This window comes from Salvelinus namaycush, chromosome 7 (genome assembly GCF_016432855.1).
Source record: "Salvelinus namaycush isolate Seneca chromosome 7, SaNama_1.0, whole genome shotgun sequence".
NCBI lineage: Eukaryota > Metazoa > Chordata > Actinopteri > Salmoniformes > Salmonidae > Salvelinus > Salvelinus namaycush.
The window spans coordinates 18,293,295-18,306,632 of record NC_052313.1 but is presented as its reverse complement, the minus strand read 5'-3'; the positions used below and the strand labels follow the sequence as shown (position 1 = coordinate 18,306,632).

The window sequence follows — 13,338 nt, the reverse complement described above, 5'->3', positions numbered from 1 at the left end:
TGATTGATTATTTTACGCAAAATGTGTGTTAGCCACTGAATCAACAGCTTTATAGGGCCTATACATTTCATTACTGCCAGAAATAAAACACTTATACAAAAAAATACAGAGTAACTGTCATTGTGGCTGATTAATACATATCCCTCAACTGCTCCTGCATTCACATCCTCTTTCCTTGCTTTACTTCCTATTTTAAGTCTACCCACTGGGCACACCACATCATTTCAATGTGGATAATTGAGTAATATTTGGTTGAGATGTTGATCAATGAGATTACAACCTATATTCACCCACTCAAAAAGACAGCCAAAAAGTAAATAGAAATTCCAATGTGTTATCACAATGATTTCAAAGATCTAAATGCACAACATTTCAATGGAAAAACAATGTCTGATTTGGGGTTTAGTTGGCACCCTAATGTCTATTATCACTGTCACCCAAATGTCTAACAAATTAAAATACAATGTCATATTTTATTTACTGTAGTTATACAGATTGTGTTATCACTGTTCTTCATCTAATAGCGGAACCCAATAATCTGGATTGCAGTTGAGATTACATTAAAAGTATATGGTACAATTGATCAATGCCGTTCAAAATTCTGCACAGATTAAAACAGCAATTGTGAAGCTCTCCATAGACATGCGATGACCTACGCATGCTATCTTGAAAGTGCCCGCTTTGTATGATCTCATAAGAAATGTATAGTTACAGTAACCTCCATGTGGCCATGGATGTTTCATTATAAGGTTGAATGTTACAATACAGTGCCCTCCATAATTATTGGGACAGTGAAGCATTTTTTCTTCTTTTGGCTCTATACTTCAAAACTTTGGATTTTAAATCAAACAATGAATATATCAGAACTCAGGATAAGACTCAGATGCAGACAGCTAGTCACAGATGTTCATTGACCCAAGCAGGGGGCAGGCAAAAGACAGGTCAAAGGCAGGCAGAGGTCCGTAATCCAGGGCAGAGTCACAGGTACAGAACGGCAAGCAGGCATGCTTGGGACAGGCAGAATGGTCAGAACCAGGGAAACAGAACTTGCGAAAGCAGTGAGACAGGAAACCACACTGGTAAGACCTGACAAGACAAACTGGCAACAGACAAACAGAGAACACAGGTATAAATACACTGGGGATAGTGAGGAAGATGGGCGACACCTGGAGGGGGGTGGAGTCAAGCGCAAAGACCGGTGAAACAGATCAAGGTGTAACAGAATATGAGGTTAGAGCAGAATGTCAGCTTTAATTTGAGTGTACTCATCCATATTGGGTAAACCGTTTAGATATTACAGCACTTTATGAACATAGAGCCACAATTTTAGGTGAAGGAGAGCTGAATGTTTAGGTGGAGGGAGTGCTGAAGGCTTTGAAGGACAGGGTCAGGAATGGAGAATCATTTAATAAGACAGGGATGTTTGAAGAGAGAAAGCGAGGACAATTGGTCCAGCGTCGTCCAGGTTAGAGGAGGGTTTAGCCGGCAGGGATGTTCTTGTCCCATCATGCTCTAGAGATTCCTATGTCTTACTGACGTATTGTAATGAAGTATAAAGGCATTGGATGTTTTCAAGCTATCGCCCAAAGAATCATCTCTAATCATGACTAATCATGATGGCTTAATTATATCATTTTTAGGCATGAGATACTGTATGTAAAATGTTGGACCAATAAGAGCAAGAGATTATGGACATTAAATGTAAAGGTTTTTATTACAATGCAATTAATAAACAACTTCCCGTGTGGCTCAGTTGGTAGAGCATGGCGCTTGCAACGCCAGGGTTGTGGGTTCGATTCCCACAGGGGGCCAGTACAAAAAAGTATGAATGTATGTACTTGTAAGTCGCTCTGGATAAGAGCGTCTGCTAAATGACTTAAATGTAAATGTAAACTTCAAATTCAGCCTCAATGTCTTCTCTTGCTCAACATAAAAACTGACACGAAAAGTCCAACATTGATATAGACATAAAAAATAGATAATATTGTTATTCCGGCAACTGCATAAAAGTAAAAGAAAAATAGTGACCAGTAGATTTTATCATCAGTCTGGAAATGTACACTTACTTCACCAACTTCCTGTCTTGCATCAGGCCATTGTCTTTCCAACTAATTGTGTTTCTTCTTTCCTCAGTCATCATTGACTTTATATGGCCTTAAACTGCCTTCAGTAGTTGAACTCATTAAACAGATGCTCTGTGAAATCAGTACTCAAAATAAATTGGCTAAAATAGAGAGTATCATCCAACCACCACTGTAGTTACAGTTAAACACTTTTCATCCCAGAAAATTCTACAAATATGCAAATAATCAAAGAGCCCAAAATGGTAAATATAACAACTAAATACCAATAGAAAACAATTACAAAATACATACTGTCCATAAAAACAATTAATATCCATTGGCAAAATGCTTAAAATGCACTTTTCTTATTCACTTGTGCATAAACCCCATCTAGGTTGTTAACTGGAGGTTCCTGGGCCCCTCTCCCGGTCACACTGACTTCAGCGTATTCACTCTCCTGCCCCTGTTCCCTGTCCAGGGCTGCAGCTGGGGTCTCTTTGGGCCGAAGTTTGGAGAAGTCTATCTCACCGTAGTGGATCTCCTCAGGCTGGTCTTCTGCTGGTTCCTCTGGTTCCTCTCTGGTCATGGCCTGATTAGTATACATCATCCCAACTGTGGAGTTCTGTGGAGAGAACACAGGAAGGAAAAGGTGTCAGGAACCATACTTTGTAAGAATAAAGAACTGATCATTACACATAGGATGTGTAACATACTGATATCAATTGCTATAAACTGACAGAAGTACAAAGTTCAACAACTATGCTGTTATTATTCGTTGTTCTCACAGGATGTGGCATCATTGCTATCGGTGTGGTCTTATCACCCTAAATTTCCTCTTAGATAATTTTTGTTGTACTTCTTTCATTGCATTTTGTAGAAGGGTTTTAAAAGTTTAGCCTTATTCCCACCTGTCCCAGTGGATTGTCTGTCCTTTCAAGTCCATCAGGGAGCCTAGATTTTCTCTTCCTGGAAGACATTTAGGAAGACTTTCTGAATGCACTGAGAAGGATTTCATATACAAAAGCACAAACACAAGATAAATACACCGTTTTGCAGAGGCCAGGAAAAGTTTTACCATCCAAAGAAAGTGATCAGGATGATTAGCAAAATGACTCCCAATGTTCCTCCTGCTCCTGCAATTCCCAAACCCCTTGGGTTAAGAGGCACTTCTTGCCCTGAAAATACAGCATATATTATGGTCATTTCTTTCAAAAACAGCTCTAAAGTACAATATACAGTGCATTCAGAAAGTATTCAGACCCCTTGACTGTTTCCACATTTTGTTACCTTATTCTAAAATTGATTAAATAAATTATTCTTATCAATCTACACACAAGACCCCATAATGATGACGCAAAACAAGTTTTTAGACATTTTAGCAAATGTATAAAAAAAACAAAAAACACTTTGCATAAGTATTCAGACTCTTTGCAATGAGACTCGAAGTTGACAGTGCATGTCAAAGCAAAAACCAAGCCATAAGGTCGAAGGAATTGTCCGTAGAGCTCCGATACAGGATTGTGTCGAGGCACAGATCTGGGGAAAGGTACCAAAAAAATGTCTGCAGCATTGAAAGTCCCCAAGAACACAGTGGCCTCCATCATTCTTAAATGGAAGAAGTTTGGAACCTACAAGACTCTTCCTAGAGCTGGCGGCCCGGCCAAACTGAGCAATAGGGGACCTTGGTCAGGGAGGTGGCTACTCCTCAGTAAAAGCCACATGACAGCCCACTTAGAGTTTGCCAAAAGGCACCTAAAGAACTCTCAGACCATGAGAAACAAGATTCTTTGGTGTGATGAAACCAAGATTGAACTCTTTGGCCTGAATGCCAAGCGTCAATGTCTGGAGGAAACCTGGCACCATATCTACGGTGACGCATGGTGGTGGCAGCATCATGTTTTTCAGCGGCAGGGACTGGGAGACTAGTCAGGCTTGAGGGAAAGATGAACGGAGCAAAGTACAGAGAGCTCCTTGAGGAAAACCTGCTCCAGAGTGCTCAGGACCTCAGACTGAGGAGAAGGTTCACCTTCCAACAGGCCACTAACCCTAAGCACACAGCCAAGACAACGCAGGAGTGGCTTCAGGACAAGTATCTGAATGTCCTTGAGTGGCCCAGCCAGAGCCCGGACTTGAAACCGATCTAACATTTTCAGGAGAGACCTGAAAATAGCTGTGCAGCGACGCTCCCCATCCAACCTGAGAGCTTGAGAGGATCTGCAGAGAAGAATGGGAGAAACTCTCCAAATACAGGTGTGTCAAGCTTGTAGCGTCATACTCAAGAAGACTCAAGGCTGTTATCGCTGCCAAAGGTGCTTCAACAAAGTACTGAGTAAATGGTCTGAATACTTATGTAAATGTGATATTTCTGTTTTAAATTTTTTATACATTTTGCAAAAAATTCTAAAGAACTGTTTTTGCTTTGTCATTATGGAGTATGGTGTGTAGATTGATGAGGAAAACAATTAATTTAATCAATTTTAGAATAAGGCTGCAACGTAACAAAATGTGGAAAAGGGAAGGTGTCTGAATGGTCCGAATGCACTGTATATACAAAAGTATGTGAACACCCCTTCAAATTAGTGGATTCGGCTATTTCAGCCACGACTGTTGCTGACAGGGGCATAAAATCAAGCACACAGACATGCAATCTCCATAGACAAACATTTATTAGATAGCGCTGACAGACATGGCAGTTCTGCTTCTAGCTCCTAAGCAACTTTGTAGTATTTTGTTTTTTTGTGTGTTTCTTACATTATTAGCACAGAACTTAGTTTGTGTTATTACGTACAGCCGGAAATAACTTTTGGATATCAGAGCGGCGGTAACTCAACCAGCATTACGATCAGAAATACGACGTACTCGAATTGGATCCTTTGTAGTGACGCCTTAGACCACTGTGCCACTCGGGAGGCCATTGATGATGGTTTTAAGTTTTGGTGGACTTTTTAGATACAATCATCGCAAATTGAATTATAGGGCGTTTCAGGAGTGAACAGAATTGTACACTCGCAAACTTGATCACAAATGAGGGCTGATGGGCTTACGTTGCCAACTTACCTCGCTTTTCTAATTATTTGGAATGATGGCCACGGGGATTGGCCACGGTGATTCCCCCAAGGGCATAAGGCGAGGGTAAGTGGAGGAGGGTGTGTCTTTTATGTGTTTGAAACGCAGCCATGGACATGGTGACTGTGTTCATCAGGAAGTATATAGGGGATGTTGTTTCCACTGTGACTATTAAAACCTACCCAAACCAAAAAACGTGGATAGATGGCAGCATTCACGCAAAACTGAAAGCGTGAACCACTGTATTCAACCACGGCAATGTGACTGGGAATATGGTTGAATACAAACAGTGTAGTAATTCCCTCCGTAAGGCAATCAAACATCAGTACAGAGACAAAGTGGAGTCACAATTCAACGGCTCAGACAGGAGACGTACACTATCATTTTAAAGTTTGGGGTCACTTTTAAATGTACTTGTTTTTGAAAGAAAAGCAATTTTTTTTGTCCATTAAAATAACATCAAATTGATCAGAAATACAGTGTAGACATTGTTAATGTTGTAAATGACTATCGTAGCTAGAAACAGCTGATTTTTTAATGGAATATCTACATAGGTGTACAGAGGCCCATTATCAGCAACCATCACTCCTGTGTTCCTATGGCACGTTGTGTTAGCTAATCCAAGTTTATCATAACAAAAGGCTGGAAACTCAAAAGGCTGGAAACTCCCTCCCTCAAACTTCCCTTAGGTGAGACATTATTCTGTAACGATGTGCTCTGAGAGTCAGGAAGCAAGTTCAAGGAGTGCGTGTTTTAATAAATAAACGCAACATAATACAAAACAAGAAACACGAACAACACACAGACATTTCAGTGAAACAGAAACAATATCGCCCGGGGAAGGCACCAAAGGGAGTGACATATATAGGGAAGCTAATCAGGGAGGTGATGGAATCCAGGTGAGTCTGAAGAAGCGCGTAGCGATGGTGACAGATGTGCGCCATAACGAGCAGCCTGGTGACCTAGAGGCCGGAGAGGGAGCACACGTGACATCTATGAATCTTACCCAGTTGATTAACTCACCCACTCGCCCAAATCTCAAATGTCCAGAGAAATCTACCCTGATTTGATTTGATATTGACAAATGTTCCACATAAATATTCTGCGGTTGGTGTTCTTTCTAATGATTTAAGTGACCATTGTGCTGTTGTTGCTGTTCGAAATACTAAGGTTCCTAAGACAAACCCATGTTTTATTCGTAAGAGAAATTTTACGAGTTTTAATGAGCAGGCTTTCTTTCATGATTTGTTTTATTTTGACTGGAGAAAGATTGAGCTTATTCCTGACGTGGAAACTGCCTAGAAGTTCTTTCATTATGTTTTTTTCCAAATAGTAAACAAACATGCCCCATTCTGCAGGTTCTGAGTTAAAAGGCAGGATAATCCATGGTTTTCTTCTGAGCTGTTTTGCATTATTCACAAACGTAATCTAGCCTGGGCTAAAGCAAGGAAATCATGTTCTGATGCTGATTGGCTTCTTTTTAAGCAGCTACAAACAAGTGTTATTTTCTTCTCATGAAGGCCAAGTCTGAATATTTTATGTCTATTACCACTGATAACCTGAATGACCCTAAAACGTTTTGGAAGGCTATTAAGTCTATGTCTGGTAACAGTAATGTTAATTAATTACTCTCATGTGTATTGAAGGACTCTGTTGCTGTATATGGCAACTGAAATGCTGAATTGTTGCAATGAGCACTTTGTATCATCTGGTAGGCTGTTTGATTCAGTATCCTCTGTCTCTGTACAACCCTGTGTGGATGAGCCAGTTAGAGCTGGTCAAACGTTTAGCTTTTTGCTATTCTCAGTGCAGGAGGTACATAAAGCCCTGAAATCCTTAGATCAGAGAAAGCCTGCAGGTCCTGATCATCTTGATCCCTGCATTTTAAAACTGGCAGCTGATTTCATAGCTGAACCACTTACATATCTTTTCAATTTAACCCTGAAATGTAATGAAATTCCAAAGATCTGGAAATCAGCATTTGTCCTACCACTTTTAAAAGGGGGAGATCCAACTCTTTTAAATAATTATGGGCCAATCTCAAAGCTGTCACCCCTGGTGAAAATACTTGAAACCCTTGTTAGTGAACAGCTAAAATTGTTTTTATATACTAACTCAATTTTATCAATGGACCAATCGGGCTTCAGGAAGAAGCATAGCACAATTACAGCAGCCATGAAGGTTTTAAATGATATCACTGAAGTCCTTGACAAAAAACAGCCCTGTGTCTCACTTTTTATTGATCTCTCTAAGGCTTTTGATACAGTTGATCATGCTATACTGAGGCAGAGGCGTAGGTCTTTTGGAGCATGCAGCTGCATGGTTTGCTAACTATCTGTCTGATAGAACTCAGTGCACTCAATTTGATGGGCTCATGTCTGTTAAATTGCCTGTCTGTAATGGTGTGCCCCAGGGCTCTGTACTTGGTCCCCTCTTATTCACTATTTATATAAATAATTTAGACAAAAATTTGCAAAATGCGCAACTTCACTTTTATGCTGATGATACTGTTATTTATTTCAGTGCCTCGTCTCTCACAAAATGTCACGCCCTGACTGTAACGGCTTTCTTCCTGAGATGAAGGAGAGGACCAAAACGCAGCGCGGCTAGTGTTCAACATGTTTAATAACAAAGAGACGATAACGTGAACACTTACAAAATACAAAATAACAAACGTGAAAAACCGAGACAGTCCTATCTGGTGCAGAACACAAAGACAGGAAACAACCACCCACAAACCCCAACACAAAACAAGCCACCTAAATATGATTCCCAATCAGAGACAACACAAAACACCTGCCTCTGATTAAGAACCATATTAGGCCAAACATAGAAACAGACAAACTAGACACACAACATAGAATGCCCACCCAGCTCACGTCCTGACCAACACTAAAACAAGTAAAACACACAAGAACTATGGTCAGAACGTGACACTGACCTTAGTTATCTTTGTTTTGTTTATTATTTTGGTTAGGTCAGGGTGTGACATGGGGGATGTATGTGTTTTGTCTTGTCTAGGGGTTTTGTATGTTTATGGGGTGTTTACTAGTCTAGGTGTTTGTATGTCTATGGTTGCCTAGATTGGTTCTCAATTAGAGGCAGCTGTTTATCGTTGTCTCTGATTGGGAACCATACTTAGGCAGCCATATTCCGTTGGGTATTTTGTGGGTTATTGTCTATATGTAAGTTGCCTGTGTCTGCACTTGTTTAATATATAGCTTCACGTTCGTTTGTTGTTTTGCATAGTTTGTTTAAGTGTTCTTCGTTTTCGTTAAATAAATAGAAGAATGTATTCTTATCACGCTGCGCCTTGGTCCTCCTCTCTTCATCCAAACGACGAACGTGACACAAAATCTTTCCAGAACTTGCAAACTGCTTTTAATACTGTTCAACATACCTTGTGTCAATTGAAGCTTATCCTCAATACTGACTAAACTAATGGTGTTTTCTAAAACAATAAATAGACCTCTGAACCTTTCACCAATTACTACCTGTCAGGGCAATGAGATTGAGACTGTAACCTCATATAAATATCTTGGAATTTGAATTGATGACGGCCTCTCTTTTTAAATTGTACATTCAACAACAAACAAAAACATTTAAGCTGAAATTGGGATTTTATTTTAGGATTAAGGCCTGTTTTTCTTTTGAAGCCAGGAGGCTAGTATCAGCTACATTTATGCCTTTACTAGACTATGGGGATATTTTATATATGAATGCTTCCGCTCAGTGTTTGAGATCAATTGACACCCTTACCATGGAGCATTGAGATGTATTTTAAACTGCAAAACCCTAACGCACCACTGAACTTTATACCAGGGTTGGTTGGCCTTCTCTAGTCAATCCTAGGCTCAGTCACTGGTATACTTTTATTTACAAAGCCATTTTGGGTTTAGTACCATTATATTTGGGGATTTTTATTGTTCAGGAATGTGGTGGGTACTCTCTTCATTCGCAGGACTTTATCCTGCTAACTGTTCCAAATGTCCGAACTGAATTTGGTAAAAGGGCTTTTATGTACTCTGCGCAATCGGCTTGGAACGCCTTACAAAATACTTTTAAACTGGAAGAACTTGTCCGGATTGGTGTTTTTAAATAATTTTGAAGGATTTTGAGGCTGATTCCCAGACCTGTCAATGTTTTTAATTTGCTGTTTTATGATTTTGTTATACTCTTGTGAATTCTATGGTTTTTACTAGATTACCTGTAGTTTTTCATGTTGTCTGTCTCTAATTGTGTAATGACTTGGTACTGCCTATCTTGTCCAGGACGCTCTTGAAAAAGAGATTTCAAATCTCAATGAGCCCTTCCAGGTTAAATATATATTTTTTAATAAGCCTCTAACTCAATCATCAAGTTTGCAGACGACAACAACAGTAGTAGGCCTGATTACCAACAATGACGAGACTGCCTACAGGGAGAAGATGAGGGCCCTGGCGGAGTGGTGCCAGGAAAATAACCTCTCCCTCAACGTCAACAAAATGAAGCAGCTGATCGTGGACTTCAGGAGACAGCAGAGAGAGCACTCCACCATCCACATCGACAGGACCACAGTGGAGAAGGTGAAAAGCATCAAGTTCCTTGGCGTACACATCACGGACAATCTGAAATGGTCCACCCACACAGACAGTGCGGTGAAGAAGGCGCAACAGCACCTCTTCAACCTCAGGAGGCTGAAGAAATTCAGCTTGGCCCCTCAGACCCTCACAAAATGTTATAGATGCACGATTGAGAGCATCCTATCGGGCTGTATCCATGCCTGGTACGGCAACTGCCCGCCCGCAACCGCAGGGCTCTCCAGAGGGTGGTGCAGTCTGCCCAACACATCACTGGGGGCACACTGCCTGCCCTCCAGGACACCTACAGCACCTGATGTAACAGGAGGGCCAAAAAGATCATCAAGGACATCAACCACCTGAACCACGGCCTGTTCACCCACCGAAGTCAGTACAGGAGCATCAAAGCTGGGGCTGAGAGACTGTAAAAGCATCTCAAGGCCATCAGACTGTTAAATAGCCATCACTAGCCGGCTACCGTCCGATTACTCCACCCTGCACGTTAGAGGCTGCTGCCCTATGTACATAGACAAGCAATCACTGGTCACTTTAATAATGGAACACTAGTCACTTTAATAATCATTACAGACTGTTTTTATCATTTCATATGTACTGTATATACTGTATTCACTGTATGTTAGTCAATGCCACACCGACATTACTCATCCTAAAATGTATATATTTCTTAATTCCATTCTTTTACTTTTAGATTTGTGTGTATTGTTGTGAATTGTTAGATACTACTGCACTGTTGGAGCTAGGAACACAAGCATTTCACTACACCCGCAATAACGTCTGCTAAATATGTGTATGTGATTTGGCAGTAGAATGGCCTTACTGAAGAGCTCAGTGGCTTTCGACGTGCCACCGTCATAGGATGCCATCTTTCCAACAAGTCATTTCGTCAAATTTCTACCCTGCTAGACCTGCCCCGTTCAACTGTAAATGCTGTTATTGTGAAGTGGAAAGTCAAGGAGCAACAACGGCTCAGCCGCGAAGTGGTAGGCCACAGAAGCTCACAGAATGGGACCGCCGAGTGCTGAAGCACGTAGCGCATAAAAATCGTCTGTCCTCGGTTACAACACTCACTATCGAGTTCGAAACTGTTCCAAACTCAGCACAATAACTGTTCGTCGGGAGCTTCATGAATTGGGTTTCCATGACCAAGCAGCCACACACAAGCCTAAAATCACCATGCGCAATGCCAAACGTTGGCTGGAGTGGTGTGAAGCAGACCACTATTGGACTCAATAGTGGTCAGTGGAAACAAAGCAGTGGAAACGCGTTATCTGGAGTGATGAATCATGCTTCACCATCCGACAGTCCGACAGACGAATCTGGCTTTGGCGGATGCCAGGAGAATGCCACCTGACCCAATGCATAGTGTCAACTGTCAAGTTTGGTGGAGGAGGAATAATGGTCTGGGGCTGTTTTTTCATGGTTTGGGCTAGGCCCCTTAGTTCCAGTGAAGGGAAATCTTAACGCCACAGCATACAATGACATTCTAGATTATTCTGTACTTCCAACTTTGTGGCAACAGTTTGGGGAAGGCCCTTTCCTGTTTCAGTATGACAATGCCTCCGTGCACAAAGCAAGGTCCATACAGAAATGGTTTATCGAGATCGGTGTGGAAGAACTTGACTGGCCTGCACAGAGCCCTGACCTCAACCCGATCGAACACCTTTGGGATGAATTGGAACGCCGACTGCGAGCCAGGCCTAATTGCCCAACATCAGACCTCACTAATGCTCTTGTGGCTGAATGGAAGCAAGTCCTCGCAACAATGTTCCAACATCTAGTGGAAAGCCTTCCCAGAAGAGTGGAGGATGTTATAGCAGCAAAAGGGGGACCAACTCCATATTTATGCCCATTATTTTGGAATGGGATTTTCAACAAGCAGGTGTCCACATACTTTTGGTCATGTAGTGTATTTCTAACCAAAGATTATGCCCTATGTGCCCCTGTGTTACCTTCAATAGCTAGAAGCACTTTCATTGACTTCTCAATGCCGTGATCATTTCTTGCTTCACAGTAGTACATCCCTCCATCACCAACAGTCACATTGAGGGTGTAAGTCTGTCCAGATGCTACCCGTGTTGGTTTACCCCCACAAATCTGGAACCAGGTGAAGTTTGTCACAGGAGGGTTGGCTGTGCTGCTGCAGGTCAGATTCACACAACTGCCCACTGATACTGGATAAGCTGGACTGAGGGAGGCTGAGGTGTTTTTTGGAGAGACTGGGGGAGAGGGGTTAATTAAGAGTGTATCTGGTATTTTGAATAGTCTGATCAATACCAGTCTATGACATAATCATCAGTGAAAACATAATGACAGAATGATCTACAGGATCCAGGGACTAAATCTTACATAAAACGTTAAGCGTCATGGTATGTTCAGCTGTCTTGTTGCTTGTTCCTACTGGGTAGACTGCAGTACAAGTGATGTTCTTCTCATGATGAAGGTGTGAAGGAGTGAATGTCACCGTGGAGAGAACAGATTTGGTTTGATCTGAATTCTCTTGGAGTTGGTTCTCAGGTGTAAACAGGGTTGGGAGCGTCCATGTCAGTTTAGGAGAGTGTTGGGGACAGGGAGCTGCAGCAGAGCAGTTCAAACTGACAGGCCTCTCTTCCTTCATCTCACATGAGACAGTAATCTCGGGTCTGAGAGGCAAATCTGTAATACATTGCAGGCTAACTTATTTTACACTCACGGTTGGGTAGGTTACTATCTAAATGTAATCTGTTACAGTTAAAAGTTACCTGTTCAAAATTGTAATCAGTAATGTATGGATTACCAAAATGTAGTAACATAATCTGATTACTTCCAGTTACTTTTGGAATCCATCAAACACATTTGGTGTGTTCATTGTGGTCTCTGATTTAAACTTGCACCTTTTTTCAATGCTGAATTGAATGTCATTGAGAAAACAGAAAGGTGTCATAACGTATTTGTATTCCGCAAACATCCTTTCTGAATTTAAATGTAATCGAAAAATTAGTCATCTACTTTTTCAAAAGTATCTGTAATCTGATTGCAATATATTTTTTGCTGGTAACGTAAGTAATTGCAGTTACCGTTTTTTGTAATATATGATTACATGTAAACAGTTACTCCCCAGCCCAGTTTACACTGACAGTCACACTGTCCACTTGTTCTTATTCTACTTGTATAATTTGATGCAAGGACATTAAACAGATTTTTGGGGGGGATAAACAGTTAAATTGTATCTTACCTCTGACAACTATAAGAACAGACTTGTCAGGGTCTGTTGCGCTGTATGGTTTACTCTCAATTCTGAAGAAGTAGCTGTTATTGTAACTGGTGGTTACATTGAAGAAGACTGTGGTGCAGGCCTTCCAGGACATGTTTCCAGTTATCTTCCCTTGATAGGTGTTGTCTGTCTTACTACTGTTAAATATCACAATGTTCGGCCTGCCACTAAAGTTCGGTGTTTCTTTAATCCACACTCCGGAGGTAATTACTGTGCTGTTAAAGGTAGAGCAATCTTGAGGAACATCAAATGCACATGGGATTTGAACACAGGAGCCACTCAGTACATCCAATTTCTCTGGCATTGTGGTGATCAAATGTCTTTGGCCAAAACAGACCAAAACACCTGCAATATCAAGGTCAACATCAGAGAGGTTATG

General features: G+C 41.2%; 1 protein-coding gene across 1 annotated transcript; it reads right to left on the bottom strand.

The window, feature by feature from the left end:
* Window positions 1-2,412: 2,412 nt before the first annotated feature.
* Window positions 2,413-13,053, bottom strand: LOC120050644 (vascular cell adhesion protein 1-like). The gene is made up of 4 exons (XM_038997226.1): window positions 12,921-13,053; window positions 12,056-12,361; window positions 11,678-11,925; window positions 2,413-2,685 (listed from the first exon to the last, which is right to left on the bottom strand). Exons 1-4 carry the CDS (start codon window positions 13,051-13,053, stop codon window positions 2,413-2,415), a joined length of 960 nt encoding a protein of 319 aa, XP_038853154.1.
* Between the last annotated feature and the right edge of the window lie 285 nt (window positions 13,054-13,338).